At 33.3% G+C, this 21,832-nt stretch overlaps 2 protein-coding genes across 3 annotated transcripts; one reads left to right on the forward strand and one right to left on the reverse strand.

The window, feature by feature from the left end:
• Positions 1-5,108: 5,108 nt before the first annotated feature.
• Positions 5,109-5,626, reverse strand: LOC110704809 (histone H4). The gene has a single exon (XM_021882625.1). The coding sequence runs from the start codon at positions 5,529-5,531 to the stop codon at positions 5,220-5,222; it is 312 nt and encodes a 103-aa protein (XP_021738317.1). The 5' UTR covers positions 5,532-5,626; the 3' UTR covers positions 5,109-5,219.
• Positions 5,627-13,191: 7,565 nt separating this feature from the next.
• Positions 13,192-16,298, forward strand: LOC110704810 (protein ROOT PRIMORDIUM DEFECTIVE 1-like). 2 transcript variants are annotated; one of them, XM_021882627.1, is made up of 2 exons: positions 13,192-14,519; positions 14,658-16,298. In XM_021882627.1, the coding sequence occupies exons 1-2, from the start codon at positions 14,212-14,214 to the stop codon at positions 15,526-15,528; spliced, it is 1,179 nt and encodes a 392-aa protein (XP_021738319.1). In that variant the 5' UTR covers positions 13,192-14,211; the 3' UTR covers positions 15,529-16,298. The 2 variants fall into 2 exon arrangements, with proteins under 2 accessions (XP_021738319.1, XP_021738318.1); XM_021882626.1 differs by having other exon boundaries at positions 13,192-16,298.
• Positions 16,299-21,832: the final 5,534 nt, after the last annotated feature.

The following is a 21,832-nucleotide window of genomic DNA, read 5'->3' on the forward strand; positions in this document are numbered from 1 at the left end:
ACCTTCATCCTCAACCTCATCCACGGGATCATCCTCAAATCCCTCCTCAGCACCATCATCATCAATATGTTCATCATTCTTGTATTCCTCGTCCCCACGGATATCATTGCTTCTATCATCATGCACATCATACCCAATAACATCCCCACTGTACTCTCCTTCTTCACCATGCCAAATCCACACATGATATTTAACCCTAAACCCACGACAAACTACATGATCTCTAATGATATCAACACTATTGACCACCTTCACATTATTACAATCAACACAAGGACAATAGAGGCACTCGAAACCCATTCTGCGCTGATAAGATGAAGCCGTCTCGCAGAACTCTTGAACCCCATTAAAGAATTCCAATGTATCACGTCTACCATACATCCATCCACGATCCCTCTCCATTAAGTAAATTGTCTCTAAACATGGCAACATATTACGAATAATGTATAATTGCTACATCTATTATATATACAAATCAAATTCAAACACACAACATGCATATAACATTCATATAGATACAAAAATGCATATATGCTTCCAAAGGGTCCTTATCACTCCAACCTAACCCATCCTTGAACGTTTACTCTCACTAGTGAATGTATATCAGATTTCCAATTTTAAGGAAAATCCGGCAGCATTTCCCCCCAGTTCTTCAAGTACACGACGTAGGTAGCTGCCCTGCATTTAAAAGCGTTCTTTTCATTCAACTATTATTATCATAAGTTACTTACCCACATATGTACCCAGAGAACATGGTGATCGAGGAAATGCTAAGCCAAGATGTTCCTTAAAATCGAAAAAACTGACATACATTCACCACCTAAGTGAGAGTAAACGTTCAAGAACAGTCCCAACCGGGGACTATTCAAGACTTTCTCCTAATGAGAAAGCCTTGAACGGGTATCTAGGCATATGATGATACATGCAATCAATTAAAAACCACCACTTTAATCACACATCATGATAGAAGATGCACCAAAGTTATATCACACACCATCTCCACAAAATTGTGCAACCAAGAACTTATTTAAAGCACATAAAGTTATATATATACCTGAGTACCTATAAAGGCTCAACACTCTCAAATAGAAGGTCAATGCCAAGGTCTATGCTTCGCCCAAAAATTCCTGATAATCTTTTTCAGTGTAACCTATATTGAACACAAATAGAAAACCAGATTAAGGGAAAAGATAAGAATGATATTAGTGAGCAATGCAAGAACAAGGACAGTCAGAGTAAGATACCATACCAGGATGTTTTCCGCCCACTCTCCAAACTGATGATCTTACCCTAGAAGCCCTTGACACCCATTTCTTAGCCTGAAACACGCATATATATAGTGAGAAGCAACTCATAAAGAAAAGTATATTCAAACCCTAAACCCTAAACCCTTAACCCTAAACCCTAAACCCTTAACCCTAAACCCTAAACCCTAAACTCTCAACTTTGTTCTCTTAAATAAAAAGGACTAAATTATCCTATAAACAAAATAAAATTCTCAACTTTATTAGTGATGATAAATAAAGTTCTCATAACAATTTAGAAATATAGGTAAATGTAGCTTGTACTAAATACAATAACAACTGTTTTCTATCCATGTCTTTGGTTGAAATTCAGCAATGAAAGCAACAACAAGGTTGAGGGCAGTTGGTGCATTGCTAAAATTTCATTCAATTCATTCGAAGCCAGTTTGACAGACACGGTATCATCACAAACATCTGTCAAATTATAGTAATAAGATACATGGGTATATCATCTTTTCAATACCAAGGAACTTCTAACTATAAATAACTCTATTCAAGTTCCAACATCACAGACCCAATTCATGCTAACACAAAAGACCAATTCTTGACAAACCCTAGCAATTACAAGCAACTTGCATTGTCAATATTAACTAATTTAAAGACCAATTCTTCAAAAACCATAACAATGGAGGAGCGCTATTACGACTTACCTAGCAATGAGGAGCGCTATAACAATGGAGGAGCTGCTACATACTTCAATAATGGAGGAGCTGCTATATATGGAGGGAGGCAGAAGAGAAGACCTGAGTGCGTGCGTGCTTGAGGGGTGAAAGCAGAAGAACAGGGGAGTGCGTGCTTGAGGGAGGCAGGAGAACAGGGGAGTGCGTGCTTGAGGGAGGCAGAAGAACAAAACCCTTCAATGGAAGCTTCAATTCAATGGAGGAATGGTTTGGGGAGAGGAAGGCGCGCGTTTTTAGAGGTGAAAGAAGAACGTTAGTGCACAGCTTGCTGTTTGTATTCAAAAAACCCGAAATTTTTTTTTTTAATTGGCAACGGTTAACCGTTGCCAATCTACCCCTTTTAATTTATTTATTTTTTTAAATTTTAACAATTGGCAACGGTTAACCGTTGCCAAATAAAACCAAAATTTTTTTTTAAATGGCGCTCACAGCAAGTTGGCAACGGTTTTCATGAACCGTTGCCATAGGGGGGTTGCCTAATTCTTTTTTTCTACTAGTGTATCTTCAGTTTTTTGATTTTTTTTATGCAACTATGTACCTTCTGTTTTCTGCTTTTTTTTTAATGCAACTACCTTCTTTTTTCTGGTTTTTATTTGTTTTTCTAGTTTATCTGGTGTTCATCCTGTTGCCATTATGTACTTGTTGTGTTTAGCTTATATTTTTTGTCTCCAATTTCTGGTTTTTTCTTTAACTAATTTCTAATTTTTGCTTTTTCTAATGTTAATTTCAGTCATATGACGATAAAGAGGCCTCTTCTACTTTAGGTGAGAGGTCAATATTGGATATTTATCTCGAGGACCCTAAACTTGATCGAACAGTGGAGCTTGACATATTAGCTTTTTGGAAAAAAAATGAACATCGATATAAAGAGCTTTCCCATCTTGCTAGAGATATTTTGGTTGTGCCCTTGACAACCGTTGCTTCAGAATCAACACTTAGCATAGGAAGTCGAATATTGAATAAATGGAAAAGTTCTTACAATCCTGAAAATATGGAGGCTTTAATAACAACTCGTAGCTGGATGTTCTCTGATGAAAGTAAGTAGTTTTTGCGCTTTTTTTTTTTTTACGTATGTATACCTTTATTGTTGCACTTATATTTGATTACATTATTGGTTTTAACTTATATATTTTACGTTATATTTGTAAATTTATAGTAATTTTTGTTTTTATGTTTATGTACCAAATGAAGATGATGGATTTGTCGGTTCTTATGTGGATTGGGCTCTAACCGAAACACATGCTTGATGTCAACAATTTTAGGGTGGAATATTGGAGTACGGTAGTTAGAATATAAGTTTGGCCGCTATCTTTGTCAATTAGAACTTGTAATATTGAACATTTTGTTATGTAAATGTTGACGCAAAAATTATTGTACCACTTTTATTTCAACACTTGTGAAAGTTGTGACTAATTAGCATTAATTTTCTATTGATCGAACTAATGTTTTGGAGCTTGATTTTCAAGTTTATTTTTGCATACAATTATTTACTAAAATTTTAGTAACTTTTTATTAATCTTGTGGTGAAACTCCACAAGTTTGGTGTATGGATCTTATAGTATGGCCATTAATTTTCAATCGTTTTTCCAATTTGTGATAAGTTTAAACACAATGGTGAAAAGAATCAAGAAAAGGAATACAAAAAATATGTAAATTATTCACTTACAATGTTACACATTACTAACAAAGTTTTAATAACCAAGTCGGTTTGGTTCAAGCTATTTCGATTTGGGCATGTTCGGGTCACAGACGTAATACGAGCTTAAATCGATTTAGGTCATTTTGCATATAAGGTGTTTTGGGGTTTTTTGATGTGTCTTGCGGGAGAGTTACAACACCGAGACTGACCTCCGGCTGCCTGGGTCAATTTCAAGTTTCAGGTCATTGTTTTCGGGTCATCGGGTCTGGGTCAAGATTGCCAGGTCTAGTTGTGGTAACCGGTAAACGCATGCATGGGTTGCTGAGAAATTGGGGCCCACAAAAGAACGCGGAATACCATTTTGGCATTTTAGTATGGATATCTATTTTTTATGCTTCATCGTTTGATTTCGTTTCCTATATTGTAACACTTTACATGTAGAGGTGGTCACCATGTGCGCCGGGTGTGTTTGGTTAGGGTATGTTGGGTCGTGGATTGGAGGCTGACACTAAATCAACCTGGGTTGAGGTAGGGTGCGCACTAGGGTCACGGGCTGGGTCAGAGAAAATAATGGATATGCCAGGGTTGAGTACTTGAGTTCATGGGTTACTGTTAGGTGGGTCGTAAACTTGCAGGTGGGTTAGGCTGGGTTTGTGAGTTAAGTGGGTCGTGGGTGGGTCGAGCTAGGTTGGATGGGTCAATGTGGGTTCATGAGTTAACGTAGTGTTGCAATTATTATGAAATGGAAGGAATATAAGTTTATAAACAACTAAAAAAATATTCAGTTTCAAAAAAAAAAATTACAAATACTAAAATACCGGAAATACTTTGTTTAAGAGAGGAAACAAGTAATACTAAATACGTAGTATAAAATTAATAACGCTATAAATTGAAGGTTGTATCTTGTATATATTATTTTTAAAATTCATAAGATACAAGTGATACAACATACAGAACTATTGAAATATTTTATATACACCCGAGTGCACCGTACATCCAAGTAACCTAAAGTTAGTTTTTGCTCTTCATTTGATATTTAAATAAAAAATAATCATCAAAATGTAAGTAAAATGCTAATGAGTGTACCGTGCACTCGGGTGTATATAACAATTCTTCAAAACTATACAAGTAATATCTTAAGTTTGTGATTTAATAATAACTTTTGAAATAAATATTGTCTTTGTATTATTTAAGTCTTGGTTTTAAGGTTTTATTAACTATTAATTCAATTCAAACATAGGAGGGTGAAATCGGGTTACGAGTAAAATGGGGTCGGGTCAACAAGTCAGTAACACGATGGGTGAATTGAATCATGAGTTGTTATTGGATTGGTCATATTAGGTATTTGTCGGGATGAACAAGTTTTGGATTGTTAAAGGATGAGCCAATAACAGGTCAGGTTTCCTTTAGGTTGGGTTTATTATGAGCCAAGTGCTATTAGCAAATTTAAAACTGCAATAACTAAGATAAAGAACCAAAAACCAATTAAAACTGCAAATTAGCAAATATTTAATCATATATTTCACATTAACCATCAAATCTCGAATTACATCGAAACTCAAATTAGAAATCTAAAACCCTAAAACATACTAAACTCTAACCACCAAAACCGTAAAGAGTACGGCCCTGCCTCTTAAGAGCATAGACAACATCCATAGCAGTAACAGTCTTACGACGAGCGTGCTCAGTGTAAGTGACAGCATCTCTAATCACATTCTCCAAGAATATCTTCAAAACACCGCGAGTCTCTTCATAAATAAGCCCGCTAATCCTCTTAACTCCACCTCGCCGAGCCAACCGACGAATGGCGGGTTTAGTGATACCTTGGATGTTATCCCTCAACACCTTCCTGTGCCTCTTTGCTCCTCCCTTTCCTAACCCCTTCCCTCCCTTCCCTCTTCCTGACATCTTTACGCTCTCACTTTTGAGATTCTGAATTCGGGTTTTTAATTTTGATTTGGATCTTTACTGGAGATTGATGCTTTGATTGTAGTGAGGAATTAGATTTTGGGGGTGGGTTTATATAAGGAGGCTGTTGAAATTTTTTGAATTTTTGGTTTTGGAGGGAATTGTTGATTTTGTTTAGAATTAATTACAGCCATTGATTTGGCTGAATCTGACGGTAGATGAGATCGATCCGTGTGAAGAGTTTTGCAATGTTTAAGACCGTAGATGCTTTTAATCTAATGCTTTTTCTTTGCTTTAATTTTCAAAGTTTTCTATGTTCGGATCTAATGTTTGTCCTGCTGGCTGCTGCTGAGTTTTACTCAAATTTAAATATATTTTTTTTAACAGTATTTTATACTCATTAAAAATAAAAAAAATTTCCTCATATGGAGTACTTCATAGTTCATATTTTCTCCGTTTTTTTAGTTGACACGTTTCGTTAGTTACGTTTTCCAACGCACAACTTCAACCATTAATATCTTTAATTACCGATAAATAAAAATTATAAGAAGTTGATATTTTAAAAATATATATCGTGACGAATCTAACAAGATCCTACATGACTATATTTTTCAAATAAAACACAAAACACGGTCAAAGGGGAGTGAGTGAATAGTGTTAAAGTCAAAACGTGTCAACTAAAAAAAACAGAGGTAGTATAATACTTCCCCCTTTCTTTTTTACTTGACCTACTTTGACTTTTACACTATTCACCACCTTTCCTTTAACCGTCTTTTGTGAAATATTTGCAAGGAAAAATATATTCATATGAGATCTTGTTAAAATCGTCACAATAAGTACTTTTATAATATACTAGTTTTGTGCCCGGTCAATGCCCATATGGTTAATAAAAGTTTAGGATTAACTTTTTGGTTAGAATGTTAAATACAATTCTATGATCCCTTTTGATAATGTAGGATAATTGATTCTCTATTATTTTTGTAAATAAATTAAATGTATTATAAATGGATCTTATTTTAAAGAACTTTTTAAAATGAATTTTATGATGGAAATAGTACCGAATAATAAGATATTTATTAAAAGTTATGATTAATTTTGCATATATGAAATATTTGAAGTATATCGATAATAAAACTCTACAACATTTTTTATCTTTACAAATTTATCCAAATTTCACTTACTTAGCATCATATGTGTCACAATTACCTATTTGTCACCTAAGTGGCGTGACACTTGGCGAAAAACTAGAATGCCAAGTATCGTTGTCTCGTGGCCTGGCTGTGAGACCGGCTTTATTTATTAATGATATGATATGATATCTTTTATAATTTTTATTCCTTTGTTCTTTTTTACTTGAAACAGGTCAAGTAAAAAAGAACAGAGGAAGTATATAATTATTTTGTATTTTTATCATCTTATTATCTCCTACAATGTGCTGGAAAAAATTTCATATTATGATTTTTTTTTTATATCCGAAGTATTTAAAATTTCAATATAAACATCTATATTTATACTTGTATATTAGAAAAACATTTTAAAAGGAAGTTTACGAGTTGTGTGACACGCAACCACAAGCTTAAAAAATAAACTGGTATTTAACCCGTGCGATGCATAGGTTAATCTTGTTGGCTAAATAGAAAGTATATGTTTTTCAATTAAAGAATTTTACTATTGTGTGTTTAAATTGTTCTTAGGTTTTTTTTTTAAAATCAAAACATATGTAAATATAAATTACATTGTAAAATTTCCCGGTTGGGAAGAGAAGTCCCGTCTCTTTATTTTTTCGATAGGGAAGGAAGGGTCTCTCAAGCCAAGAAGGTACGAACGAAGTGACGGGCCCCTTTAGAGATAGGGGGGCGGCCCCGGGCGAGGTTTTGATAGATCGCAGAATCCGAAAAGCAGCTTCTAAGTGAGATGATCTCGGCTTGTCCATAAAAATTAGTAACATAAAATACTACGTAAATGTAATGCGACATATTCTAATCCAAAAAAAATTACATCATATCATATGTGTTTCGGGGTTTTTGGAGTCCCTCGGAAGAGTTACAATTCCAAGAATGCGCGTCGACCGTCTTGCAAAACCACGGAATCTCCGGTTGGGTGGAGTTCCGCCTCCGACGAATAAGTTAGAACGTTTCCGGATGTATAAAAGTGCGGAATGTAAAGGTTTTTCTCTCGGATTCCGAGAGAATTCTGCAATTAATATTGCTCGGTTTTTGTGTGTATATTTATGAATATGTAATAAATGAGGATTTTCCTTTATTCATAGTAGAAGGGGATCAGTTCCCCTTTTAGGGTTAAAGTGTCACGTGTCAGTAGAGGATTGGATCCCCTAGGACCTCTCTGAGGCTGACACGTGTCAGCATGCTATAGGCCACATGGACAAGGTTTTTTTACCTTAAACAATATGTAAGAAATACAAATTGCATCAAGCAAAAAAAATCGTCTACTAGTACATACAAGTTTAAGCCAAACCCAACGTACATGTGATGGAAAACATTAGCTAGCCTACCTACATATGGATGCAGTAAATGATAAATTGATAAATACAAAATAATTTTTAATAAAATCATTAAGCTTTAATCAAACACTAATACTTCTGATTAAGATTTTCATTATTTGTGTTATTTTAGTTGATATCAAGAAACACTATTCTTTCAAAAAAGAAACTGTATGAGAGTAAAATGAAAATAAAATTATTTGTACAAAACTAATCATATGAAATTCTTATTAAATGCTTCCAATTGTCTCTTCACAAAATTGATATATGTAGTTTCCATCCAAATATATTGTTCCTTTGTTGAATATTGACCTACAAACACATAAAATCACCAAATAAATCGAATCAACATTACTTAAAAGAAATTGAAAATTGAAAATAGAAAAGAAAATAAAAATAAATTATTAAAGAGAAAACAAATAGTGGAGTAGAATGTAAAATTTAGAAAAAGATATTACAAAAAAACAAAACTCAATATAGAGTCTAGCTTATGTGCAACCGAACATTTTGAACATTAAAAATAGGTACTCGTAATTTTATTATAAAATGAAGTACAATGTAGCATTAAGGAAAGAATACAAATAACTAATCTGCCACATGAAAAACATCATGTTAGCAATAAGTGAAAATAACAATTTAAAAACGTAGTAAATATTAGATCAAATAAAAAAATTGTTTTGCAAATCTAGTTCAAATTTACAAAAACAGTAATAAAAACACAATAAACAAAAATCATAGAAAAAAATGAAGTAAAAAAATAAATAAATTTAAATTGAGATCTTAAAAAATGAAAAGAAAATATATAACAAAATAAAAAAAAAATTGAAAATAGAATTATAAAAACTCGATCTTTAAACATTGTAAAAGAAAATTAATTATGCAAATCTTTTAAAAAATCCAAACAAAATATTGATACACAATCCTTCTTACAAAAAACGATTAAACACCAATCACCCAAAAATTCAAAAACAAATTTCAGAAAAAAAAATTGAAAACTATTAAAATCCTACATAAACTTAATAAAAATCTCGAGATCTGAAAAATAAGTGACACATGAAATAATTTAAAAATATTAAAATTCATAAAAAAATTATGTTTGAACATTGAAAAAGGAAAAAAAAAATACAAAGTTTTATAAAAACCTAGACAATCAAAAGCGCAATTTGTTAAAAAATGATTATTTACCAAAGCAACAAAAAAGTGGAAAGAAATTTGAAAAAAAAAGAATTATAAATAAAGTTGAGAAAACATACGTTTGATTGCTCCCTTAAATTCAATACCGCTATTATTTTTTGAAGTTTGTATACATCTTGACAACTTTTTTATTTTTTTTTAATTACTTAATACAAATTATAGATTTAGGATGAAAGAGATAAATGGTAGAGTTAGGGTAAATAGAGAAAGCGTAAGAAATTAGAGAGGGGGAAGATAAACTATTATTAATTTTTTAGTGTGACTGAAAATTTATATATATAATGCAATTTAGTGAAACTAAGAGACACAAATGAAAATTGATATCTTTTTTTGAGGGGATTGAATCGTTTAGGAGTTTTTTTTTTAATTTGGTTTTATTTTATTTTATTTTTTACACTTTAGTTGAAACAAAAGAGAGAAAACAAACAAAAAAAAAGATTTGTAAATTCGGTCAGAAGAGATGTTTTATTGGATTTTCGTTTTAATAATACGAAGTATATAATATCATATCACTAATAAATAAAGTCGGTCTCACAGCCAGGCCACGAGACAACAACACTTGGCATTCCAGTTTTTCGCCAAGTGTCGCGCCACATAGGAGATAAATAGGTATTATTATGACACATATTATGCTAAGTAAACGATTTTTGGATAGTATAGAATTCTAATATTTCATATATACTAAATTAATTATAACTTTAAATAAATATCCTATAACTTAATTTTATTTCCATCATTAAATTCGTTTTAAAAAGTTCCTTAAAATAAGTTCCATTTATAATATATTTAATCACAAACTTTTAAACGTAGCTGGCCAAGCTATGTCACCAACTACTACAAGAGTTACTTTGTTAGTGCTATTGGGGAAACTTAGTCAGTGTTATAGTGGTTACTCAATCAGTGTTATAGAGTTACTTAATCAGTGTTAGAGGTTGCTTAGTTAGTAGTACAGTGATTACTCGATCAGTTTTATAGGGGGTTACTTTTGTCCGACTAGATGGTGTGGCTAGCTGCCTTCAAAATGTATTGTTATTTAATTTATTTAAAAAAATTAGAGAATTAGTAAAAATAAGTTATAATCAGTAAAGATAATTTTAATTTGATAAAAATACTTTCAATTCAGTGAATATAATTTAAGTTCAATAAAAATAATTTCAAGTCAATAATAACATAGATATCTATTTACAAACAAAACTACCAAAAATACACTCTATATGATATCGTATGTCTAAATATCCTACATTATTAGAACGAATTATTTCACCGTATTTAACATTCAAGTAAAAATATTATCTTAAAATTTTACAACCATCTGGGCATTGTCCGGGCATAAAACAAATATATATATATATATATATATATATATATATATATATATATATATATATATATATATATATATATATAGGGGAGTTTTTTCTCGAGTTTTTAGAGCGCCACCTAGAATTTTATTTTTTAAAAAATTATTAGAGCGCCACTTAGGATTAATATTTTTAAAACGCTACAATCAGATTATGCCACACAAGGTTAGTTTTTTTTTAAAGCGCTATGTAGGATTATTATAAAAAGGGCCACGTAGAATTAATAATTTTAAAACACTACAATAGGATTATGCCACGTAAGATTAATTTTAGAGCGTCACATAGGATAATGTTATATTTTAGCCAATGAAAAAAAAGAGTTGCAATTTATTTTAGATCAAAAGTTTTATATTAATTATAAAAATAAAATCAGCGCTTTTTTTGTGGGGCTGGTCATATCGTGTGGCCGGATGAGACACACCCAAATACTGAGCGAATAAGCCCTGATCGATTGAGTTACCCTTGATCAACCAAGTAAATCTTGACCAAGTAATCCCGACCACACGGTGTAACCAGCCACATACAAAACTTTGTAGAATAAAATATTATCTATTTATATTACGAATTTTTATCTAAATATGAGATATAAAAGTTAATAATTCATTTTATAATAAACAATGCAAGTAGTAAGCAAGCGAATATCACAAAATTTATTAGATAATTATATATTTAGTAAAATATTTTATTTGAAAAATACAAACAAACCATGCATCGCACGGGCTTCATCTAGTATATGTGTGTGTGTGTGTGTGTGTATATATATATATATTTATCCAATAAATTATTTTCTTGAATAGGCATGATTAGGGGATTGAAATGAAAGAGATGTAGAGGAGATATTTCATTGAATTTCTGGACAAGTGTCCCTCGAACATCTTGTTTTAAAATAATAGTATTGATGCCTGACCATTAAACTACTCCGTATGTTTTTTCTTTTATTTATTTATTTATTTTTATTTTTTTATGTGGTGTTTAGAGAGGTATGAGGGTGAGAATCGATCCTCGGATCCTATAATCGAGAGGAAAGCTCTAACCACTTGAGCTATTTCTCACTCCCTGTATGTGATATTTTATGAGTATTCTCTTTTGCAAAGAAAAATAAAAGCGTAGTGAACAATAATCTAAGAGACAAAATTTATTTAAGAAAAGATTGAATCATGTACTGCCAGTCATTGCCCGAGCCAAAATACTATTTAAGCAATTATGAAGTAGTTACGGAGATTTTTGTATTTACTTTTTGTTTCGAGGTTTTCTGTATCATTTAGAAGAGTTACAGTTCCAATTGATTGGATTCCGGGCCTGTACCTGCAAAACAACAGAGACTCTGTTTGGTGGGAGTTCCACCTCCGACGATCAAGTTAGAACATGTTCGGATGTAAAAGTGCGGAATGTAACTGGGATTAGGTTCTTCTTAAGAGAGGAATGATCATTCGGCTATAGCAAACAACCTCAATATTCGAGTGTAAACCCTCAAGTGTGTTTAATTATGCAATTAATGCTCTCACTGAATGTTTGTCCCTCTTGTTCCCCAAGTGGGAACATCTCCCTTTTATAGGGTCTCGAAGTACGTGCCCAGTCCTAGGTTACTGAAACCTAGGACTGATTGGGCTGCCTAGGAGTTTGGGCCTTGAAGACAGCTATTCTTAGTTGGATATTTGTCTGCCATGTGTCGTGCCCTGATTGGTCCACTTTGGACTCTTCACTGAGTGACACATGGCGGACTCTGGTTGGTCCACGTGGATGACACGTGAGGGTCTTGATTGGTCCACGTGGCGGGGTAAAATCCCCTAATCACTTTTTATTTATTTTTTCTATCTTATTGTTATAAAATTATTTTAAAGAACATTGATTTTTTTATTTTTTTTTATTTTAACATAGGTCTAGGGGTGAAAGTTCGGTATTCGGTTTGGATTATACCCCAAACCGAATCCAAACCGAATTATTTCGGTTTTGGATTTTTGAAACCGAATCCAAACCGAATTTGGATTCAATCCAATCCAATCCAAACCGAAATAATTCGGTTTTGGATATTGAATCCAAACCGAACCGAATTTCTTTGGGTTGTTTTTTTGGGCCTTGAATTCTAGGCTGTTATTGGACAAATAGTTTTGGCCTTTTAAAGACCTAATTTTTGTACCTGTTCCTGAACAAAACATAAATTTTTAGACAAAGCTTCCACCACCACAATTAACGTCACGAATTACAACACTTAAGTTTGTCCAGCCAAAATAAAAATTACAGACAGTCAAACACAACAGTAATCTTAAACATAAAATGACAGTATGGCAGATTGGCAGCAGCTTCATTCAAATCTGGCATTAGCTTCTTCTTCTTGGCAGCGTACTCTTCATGCATTCAATCAAGCTCAACCAAGTTTGGGTTGATTGGATCAGTAATTTTCATATTCTTCAAGTCTAACATTCAAAAAATAAACAAGTTACATAATATATATGACATAATGAAAAAAAAAATATGATAATTAATCATTATACTACAAAAATAAGGCTCATAAAATAATGAATCTATCAAAAATAACATAAGTACTCACCAATTTGAACATAACAGAACAAAACATCACTATAAAGATTGAACAAAATATCACCAATTTGAATGGAATCAATTCGAACATAATAACCCAGAGATAAATCAAAATTCCCAATTTGAACATAATAAATTAATAACTCAATTTCACAATTCGAACATAATAAATTAATTTCCCAGAAATAACTCAAAATTCCTAATTCGAACATAATTCAAATTCCCAATTCAAAAAAACAAATGAAAGAGGAAAAGAGGAGTAAATAAAAAAATCCTTACCTTTGAGTGACTGAGAGAGGTGGTGGCGACAGAAGGTGGTGGCGCGTCGCGGATTGAGGGAGTACGAAGTCTACGAACACCAGATATGAAGAAAGGAACTGATATTCGACCAAGGAGACAATATACGGTGGTCGGAGTGAGATACGGTGGTCGGAGTGAAGGAAATGAAGGGTTTTGGTGAGGAAGTAGAGGAATTGAGGAGTGAAGGTGGCCGAAAGTCAGAAAAATGAAGGAGAAAATTAGGGTTTGCTATATATATGTAGGGGAATTGGGCTGGAATCTATATGGGCTTTAAACATTTCGATTTAGATTTCGATTTTCGGTTTTTTAGGACCCAAAACCGAATCCAAACCGAAATAATTCGGTTTCAGGATTTTGGAACCAAATCCAAACTGAAAACCGAAAAAACCGAACCGAATTTCTAGTTCGGTTTGGTTTGGATCGGTTTTCGGTTTTTATCCAAACTACTTTCACCCCTACATAGGTCCATATTGATTCATTTTGTCTTTTGGATTGGTAAATTTGTAGCAAAATCGATCGAATGTTCAAATCTTAAATTCCAAATTCTTAATCTTTAATCCGGTCTAATTCAATCGAGTCTAGTATAGTCTTGAAACGGTGAACAACCTTCGCTTAGGCGGTTCGACCAATTACCTCTACTTTCTTTCTTTTTTTTTTTTTTTCAACAAGACCTCTACTCTTTTTTTTAACAACAAATACCTAACTCTTTCCCTCTTCAATTTGACAGTTTAATTTCTTATCATTTGAACCTCCCGTAAACAACAACCAACTCTCACTTGCCAACTAAATGCTTTTCAACCCTCAAACTTTCATCTCTCTCCTCAAATCCCACTGCCACTCCATTTCCACCACCTCCGCCGCATCCTCCACCTTTTTCAACCTCCAACAATGGCGGAACATCACCAAAGTTCGCCTAAAATGGGTGAAGAACAAAACTATCGACCATATTATCGACAAAGAAACCGATCTCAAAGCTGCCATGCTTCTCAAAGATGCCATTAAACGTTCTCCAACTTCCTTCATCACTGCCCGAACAGTCTCCGATTGGCAGAAGCTTCTAGGTCTTACTGTCCCTGTTCTTCGATTTCTTCGAAGGTATCCTACTCTTTTTCACGAATTTCCTCATTCTCGTTACCCTAATTTGCCCTGCTTTAAGCTTACTGATTTTGCTGTTATATTAGATCAACAAGAACACTTAATTTATGAAAATGATGAATTGGGTATTGTTGAAAGGCTTTGTAAATTGCTGATGATGACGAAATCTAAGGGGGCGCCATTGCAATCGATTTATCCTTTGAAATGGGATTTAGGGTTACCGGATAATTTTGAGAAATTGATTGTTTTGAAGTATCCGAATCATTTTAGGGTTTTAAAGGGGAGTAATGGGTTACCCTTTTTGAGTCTTGTAGAATGGAGGGAAGAATTTGCTGTTTCTGCATTGGAAAAGAGTGGTGAAAAGAGGATTGAATTAGGGAATGATTATAGGGAGTTTAAGAAGGGGCAAACCGCTTTAGCTTTCGCGATGAGCTTTCCGAAGGGGTATGGGTATCAAAAGAAGGTTAAGGCTTGGATGGAGGAGTTTCAGAAGTTGCCTTATGTTTCGCCTTATGAGGATTCTTCGAGGCTCGATCCTATGAGCGAGCTTATGGAGAAACGGATAGTTGGGTTGTTGCATGAGTTTTTGAGCTTGACTATACATAAGAAGACTAAAAGGAATTATTTGAGAAGCTTGAGAGAGGAGTTGAATCTTCCTCATAGGTTTACTCGGATTTTTACGAGGTATCCGGGGATATTCTATCTGTCTTTGAAGTGTAAGACAACCACTGTTACTTTGAAAGAAGGGTATCGAAAGGGTAGATTACTGAATCCTCATCCGCTGGTCCGTATTAGGGATAAGTTTTACCATGTGATGAGAACGGGGCTTCTTCATCGCGGTAAAGGTGTGGACTTTTTGTCGCCACATGACTGCTTGCTGGATAATGCTGGAGATGGAAATGGAGAAGAGTCAGAAGACTATGAAAATATGGAGGGGGAGGAGCATGAGATGGAAGGGGAATGTTGGGAAGAGGAAACATCCAGTTTGGAGGAAGAATCTGATGAGTAGCAGATTGAAGCACAAGTGCAGGCATTAGTTTTTGCTACTTTAGTTGTCATACATTTAGGACTCATCGAGTTTAAAAAAACCGATTATGAAGAAATGTGAGACATTATACGTCAACTTATCATCTTTGATTCATTAGGCTTGCAGTTATCAGGGCAGTTTTATTTACTAGCTTTATCACTACAGAAATGTTCACCATCTCTACCTATTTTCTATTGCAGTCTATAGGATACACCGATACAGATAATGTGTACCCTGCTTGTGCGCTTGGTCACATTGTATAAAGTAGATTCATCCTATTTCTGACTGCCTGATACTGATCCATTGTCTGATCAATGTTTGTACTCCAAAATGAGACATTACAATCTCTGGTGAATAAAGGTTAACCAACATTACAATCTCTGGTGAATAAACTGAGCAAGAAGTTCTAATTTTAAGCACTTCTTTATTCATTGCTGAGCAGCAGTGCATATCTGAATATCTGATTACCATCTCGTATTGCGTTCACATCAGATCCCCCTATCTGCAAAAGTTCGATGTTTAATCAGAGGCATTGGGCAATGTTTTTAGCTCTTCAAACTGCTATATCCATAAAACAATAGTCCAATTTGGCTTACTTTGTAAATTAATGTGTATTCTATAGTTTTTTTGGCTGCTAAGCATGGTTTTACAATGCCATTTACTACTTAGTTTTCATTAACCCAGGATACCCATGTGGCCATGTAAGTATTTCACTGCAATCTGAAGGTTAATGTTACTCCTTTTCTGCCTATTGTAAGCACTCTTGAAGTAGGGAGATGAACTCAGGATACTAATGTAATGTTAGACAAATTATAGGGGGCATGTGAGAATTGACATCAACCATGCAGTTTCATGATATTTTCAACTTCTTGCTGGACCAATAAAGCTTTATGAACTACTATTACCTTATATTTTTGTTACTCATAATAATTACGTTGTTTATCATGTATAAGTAATGAAAAATGGTTAGAGTGAGGTAAATGAACAATATTTCTTCCGTATAGTGCATCATTTTGACCGATACACATGTGAATGTACAACTTTGATCATCAATATCTTTAATTTTATACTTCGTATTAATTTAACTTGTGAAAATATACATTGTGACGAATCTAACAAAAGTTAATAACATCTATATATATATATATTAAAACTCAATGAGAAGACATGAGCCCGCCATGTGTCATCATGACTAAGTAGATGATGTGGCGCCATGTCGTTCAATTACTATAATTCATTAAAAAATAATAATGAATTGTTAGCATTAATGTTCAAACCTACGACCTCATGCTTATTATATTTTAACTTCAACCACTACTTTAATGACACATCTCATATCTACAATGTTTTGTTAAAAAGAGTTAATCATATTCATAAACTTGAAGTCGCACTAAGCAAATTAATAATTTTAAATATTAGATATTGGATAATATATTTTGATGTTCAATAATGATTGGAAAAATATATTTAAATAGTACGAGTACTGTAGTAAATGTTGTTGGAATTATATTCATAACCCCCCATTTAAGAGGATGTTTAAGGTGATTATTCAACTCCCTTGATGCTTGAGATTCTTCTTCTATGTTCTTTTATGTTTCTCTATAAATAGAAGAAGCCTTTTTTCTGATTATTTACACTTGAAAGATACATCAAGCACAGTCTAAACACATTCTCTATTGGGCACAAGTCACTTGACTCAAACCTTTCACCCAAAAGTGTTTTTGTGTGGAAATGGTGTGTTAACCTTATGGAACGTGCTGACGAATACAATTGAGCACCTTAGTTGCGCCGAAAATTCATTTTCAAGTCAGTGATTTACATCAAGACACACCGATATTGTTCCATTATTTGTGAGATTATCTTTTTTTATCTTACTTAAAGTATTTTTATACTATATTTGTACTAGACTACTCCTTTATTTACAACAAATATAACTAATCTATTAAATATTACTAAAACAAAACATTGTTGACATCATCTCTCCTCAAAACTGTATACGTGTTGCTTTCTTATGAAAATTTTTCCCGCCTAAAACCATTGATGATGTCATTTTTTTGTGATACTTTTTTTAAAAAGGATTTTTTTTAACTTCGTAAACAAGCTAAGTAAATTCTTTCAACAACTTTAATCTAGAAAATCGGAGTATAGTAAATTGAATAGCAATTGTATTCTTTTATTTTGTTTTAAAGATTTATCATTCCCTCTCCTCAATTCCTTAACACTAATATTCAAACGTCTAGAAATTTCCTGAAATATTCAAACTGTATTCCTTTCAAGAAAACTTCTTTCAGTGATTTTATGACAAAATTGAAAAGATTCAATGTATATACGAGTTTTACACTATAATTATTTTGTTAAAATCGTGCATCACATGGGGATAATCTAGTTTAATCTATATTTGTATTTTATCACATATATAATTTTTATTATAAAACCTCATTTATAATATATATATATAATAACTCGGGTTATTGTCCGGGCCAACAACTAGTTTGATTTTATATATCAATAAAGAAATAAAGTCAAAATTTGTTCTAATATAGTATAATAGCTTGAAGACGTGTTATTACTTTCCTTTCTAGAATTCTTCGGGGCTTCTCTTGCTTTCTCTATATTTAGTTTCTTCCAACTTTCATGCTCCTCAAATATTCAATTTTTTTTTTTTTTTTTTTTTTTTTTTTTTTTTTTTTTTTTTTTTTTTTTTACAAAAATACATCTAGCCTTTAAGGCATACGTAGAACGTAGTACTATCTCCACTCAAAATTTGTTGCACCTTTTGCCATTTTTGGTCACTCACAATTACCTGCAACTTTCCAATTTCTTTCCATTTTTGGTAGTTTTTTTGTGCAAAATGACTATTTTGCCCTTAATTAAAAAATATAAACTATAATTACTCTACTAAACTAATCACATTTTTCCCTTAATTTTTTTTGTTAAAATTTAATCATTTTTCACAACCCTAACAATCTACCAACTACCCAACATCATCTAAACCCTAGAATCATCTGCCCCCCATTCTGTTGTTCCTCATTCTCACTGTCTTCTTCCATCCACCATCTGAACCCTAACTTTCAACCTTCGCACACCCTAAAATCGCTCTCTGTTCATCATCTTGAACAAGTGATTCTCTTCGCATTTTCGCTACTGAGCTTTATATTTTTGGGTTCGTTGTTCTTCTATTCATCTTCTTCTTCTTCGATTTCTGGGTTCGATTTTTCCAAAAATTGATTATCTATTCATCTTCTTCTTCTTCGTTTTTCTGGATTCGATTTTTCTAAAATCGATTTTCTATTCATCTTCTTCTTCGTTTTTCTGGGTTCGATTTTCCTAAAATTGATTTCTATTCATCTTCTTCTTCTTCGTTTTTCTGGGTTCGATTTTCCTAAAATTCTTCTTCTTCTTCTTCGTTTTTCTGGGTTCGATTTTCCTAAAAATCTTCTTTCTTCTTCTTCTTCTTCTTCTTCTTCTTCTTCTTCTTTCTTCTTCTTCTTCTTCTTCTTCTTCTTCTTCTTCTTCTTCTTCTTCTTCTTCTCTTCTTCTTCTTCTTCTTCTTCTTCTTCTTCTTCTCTTCTTCTTCTTCTTCTTCTTCTTCTTCTTCTTCTTCTTCTTCTTCTTCTTCTTCTTTTTTTTTTTTTTTTTTTTTTTTTTTTTTTTTTTTTTTTTTTCTTCTTCTTCTTCTTCTTCTTCTTCTTCTTCTTCTTCTTCTTCTTCTTCTTCTTCTTCTTCTTCTTCTTCTTCTTCTTTCTTCTTCTTCTTCTTCTTCTTCTTCTTCTTCGTTTTTCTGTGTTCGATTTTCCTAAAATTCTTCTTCTTCTTCTTCTTCTTCGTTTTTCTGGGTTTGATTTTCCTAAAATCGATTTTCTTTGTTCGATTTTGGGGTCGATTCAGGGTTTTTGTTCATCTTCAGTTTGAGTCCCCCTAATCAGAACCTTAAAATCGTGTGTTTGAGTCCCCCTAATCAGAACCCTAAAATCGTGAGTCCCCCTAATTTTTCGCAAATCAGAAACCCTAGATTTATGTTTGTCCCTCGATGTCGGCCATGAATGTTTTCCCATTACACCTTGCGTTATTTGAGAGTAACGATGAGGTTGAAAAGGGGTTAATCTTAGCCCTAATTGACGCATTTGAGCAGGGGTCGTCGTGGCTTAAGCTCCTTAACAGTTCCGGCAAGGGCCTTGACATAACGAGTCATAAAATTGTTGTTGCGTTGGGGGTTGTTGTTCGTTCTGCTCCGCCACCGTACATGAAATGAACTTGTATTCATTTCATGTACTCCGATGACGAAAACCAAGATCTCAGTTCACATGGGTTCGTTTCCAAGGTTGTAACTAAACCACCAAAGAATACCCAGAACCCAGAATGTAGCTCTGGTGCTTGTGGGTCAGTGAAACGCACCACATGTTCTACTAACCCTAATTCACGAAAGGTCCTGAAAAATGATCCAACTGAGTCTCCCTGTTTGAAATGAACTTGCTTGCTGACATTTATTGGTAGATTTCTGAAACCCTAACCTCTCTGTTATTTAAGTTCTCTAAATTTATTTCATTATTGTTATTGTTGTTATTTCTGGAAAATGATGATGTAAGTAATTGTTGCTGGCATTGCATGCAAGGGGACTGACTGTAAGAATTCAGCTGGTATCTTTAGTGCACTAGCATATCTAGCCTCCGTTGTTCTGAGGTGCAATGGCAATAAGAATTCAGCTGTGTATTCAATTGGTTTTCGCCCGCACTTGCCAATTTTTTTGCTTCTGACATCGATAACACCCCCTTCTTGCATTTTCTTGCATAATTCCTTAAATAATCTTGTTATCGTTGATTTTTGTACACTGAAGTCCCTTGCAAAACGGGCCAAACTGCCCCTTGGTAATGAGCCATTATGCATTAATGAGAGCATTTTGTCAACTATAGCTTTTTTCTTTGCTGCTGTGAGCTCCCTCCTTGGTTCCTTTGTATTCTGGACATCCACTTCTGTTTGAATGTTTTGTTGTGATGAATTAAAGTTGCCTTGTGTTGTGCTTTCTGTTGTTGCCATAAAATCCTCTTCATCTTGTAAAACCATATCGATGTTGAAAAACTCGTCATCAGAATCATGGGAATCTTTTTCTGATGAATTATTTTCTTGTGTTTTTGGTGATGTTGAGTGGTACATTGCTGTGAGTAGCTCCTCCTCATCCTGAAACATCATCTCGATGCTGAAAAACCCGTTAAGGTATTCTGGAAACATGGCTATTTTTTTTTACAAGTCTCCTTAATTTTTTTTTTTCATTTTTTTTTCAGAATGAGGTGTTGTTGAAGATGATGAAGGTGTTGATGTTGCTGGATTTTGTTGCTAAGAACGGGCTGTTGAAAACGGGTTGTTGCTGAAAACGTTGCTGTATTTTTTTTTCTTAAGTTCTGAAATAAATTCAGAAAATTAAATATGGTAGGGTTTTGTCCTCCATAATGCAAGTGTAAAAATGATTGAAAGTTAAGCTTTATGATGCATTTATAAGGATGGGGTGAAAAGGTGAAAATTTGTTTTTGGAGGGAAAAGATGAAAAGGTGAAATCAGAATTTTGGGGAAAAAAAAAAAAAAATCTGATTTCACCTTTTGGAGGGATATTAATTTTTTCTCTCCACTCACTCACATGCTCACCAAACTAATTAACAATTACCAAATTTTGCCTAGAAGTTCGCGCACTACCCCAAAGTTGCAACAAATTTTGAGTGGAGGTAGTATATGATTTAATATAATGAAAAAAGTTATTTTAAAGTAAATGAAAAACCGTGAATTGCACGGTAAACTAATTCGTCTAAAATTGCAAACAAAGAACACCATAATGGCTTGGTAGTTCTTTGCACTAACAAGTTACAGTATAAAAAGTTGACCTCACTCTTCTCTATAAGAATTATGGTGAAGTAAAGAGCTTAAAATAGCCTAATACAAAAAGAAAATTGTCTACATTACCTTCCCTTATAAATTGTCTCTACGGAAAAAAAAAAAAAAAAACCCTAAAAATCATGAATTGCTTCATTTCCTTGGATTTTAAAAGTAAAGGTTCTGATTAACTCAAGCACATCCCATTTCTAAAAATGTCTCATAATTGTGGCAAAGGCTAGCAACAAAATTGACCACCATAGCAAAGATGCAATACTTTAATGTACAGATAAAGATGTTATAAGCACTATTCAAGTGACTACCTAAATTAAGATATCCAGGGTAAGACTAATTAGAGAGCGCCCATTCAACTTGCAGCTAGCAAAAGCATCAACTGAAGGCACACTCTTATAAAAAATCAATCTAT

This window comes from Chenopodium quinoa, unplaced genomic scaffold (genome assembly GCF_001683475.1).
Source record: "Chenopodium quinoa cultivar QQ74 unplaced genomic scaffold, ASM168347v1, whole genome shotgun sequence".
NCBI classification, from domain to species: domain Eukaryota; kingdom Viridiplantae; phylum Streptophyta; class Magnoliopsida; order Caryophyllales; family Amaranthaceae; genus Chenopodium; species Chenopodium quinoa.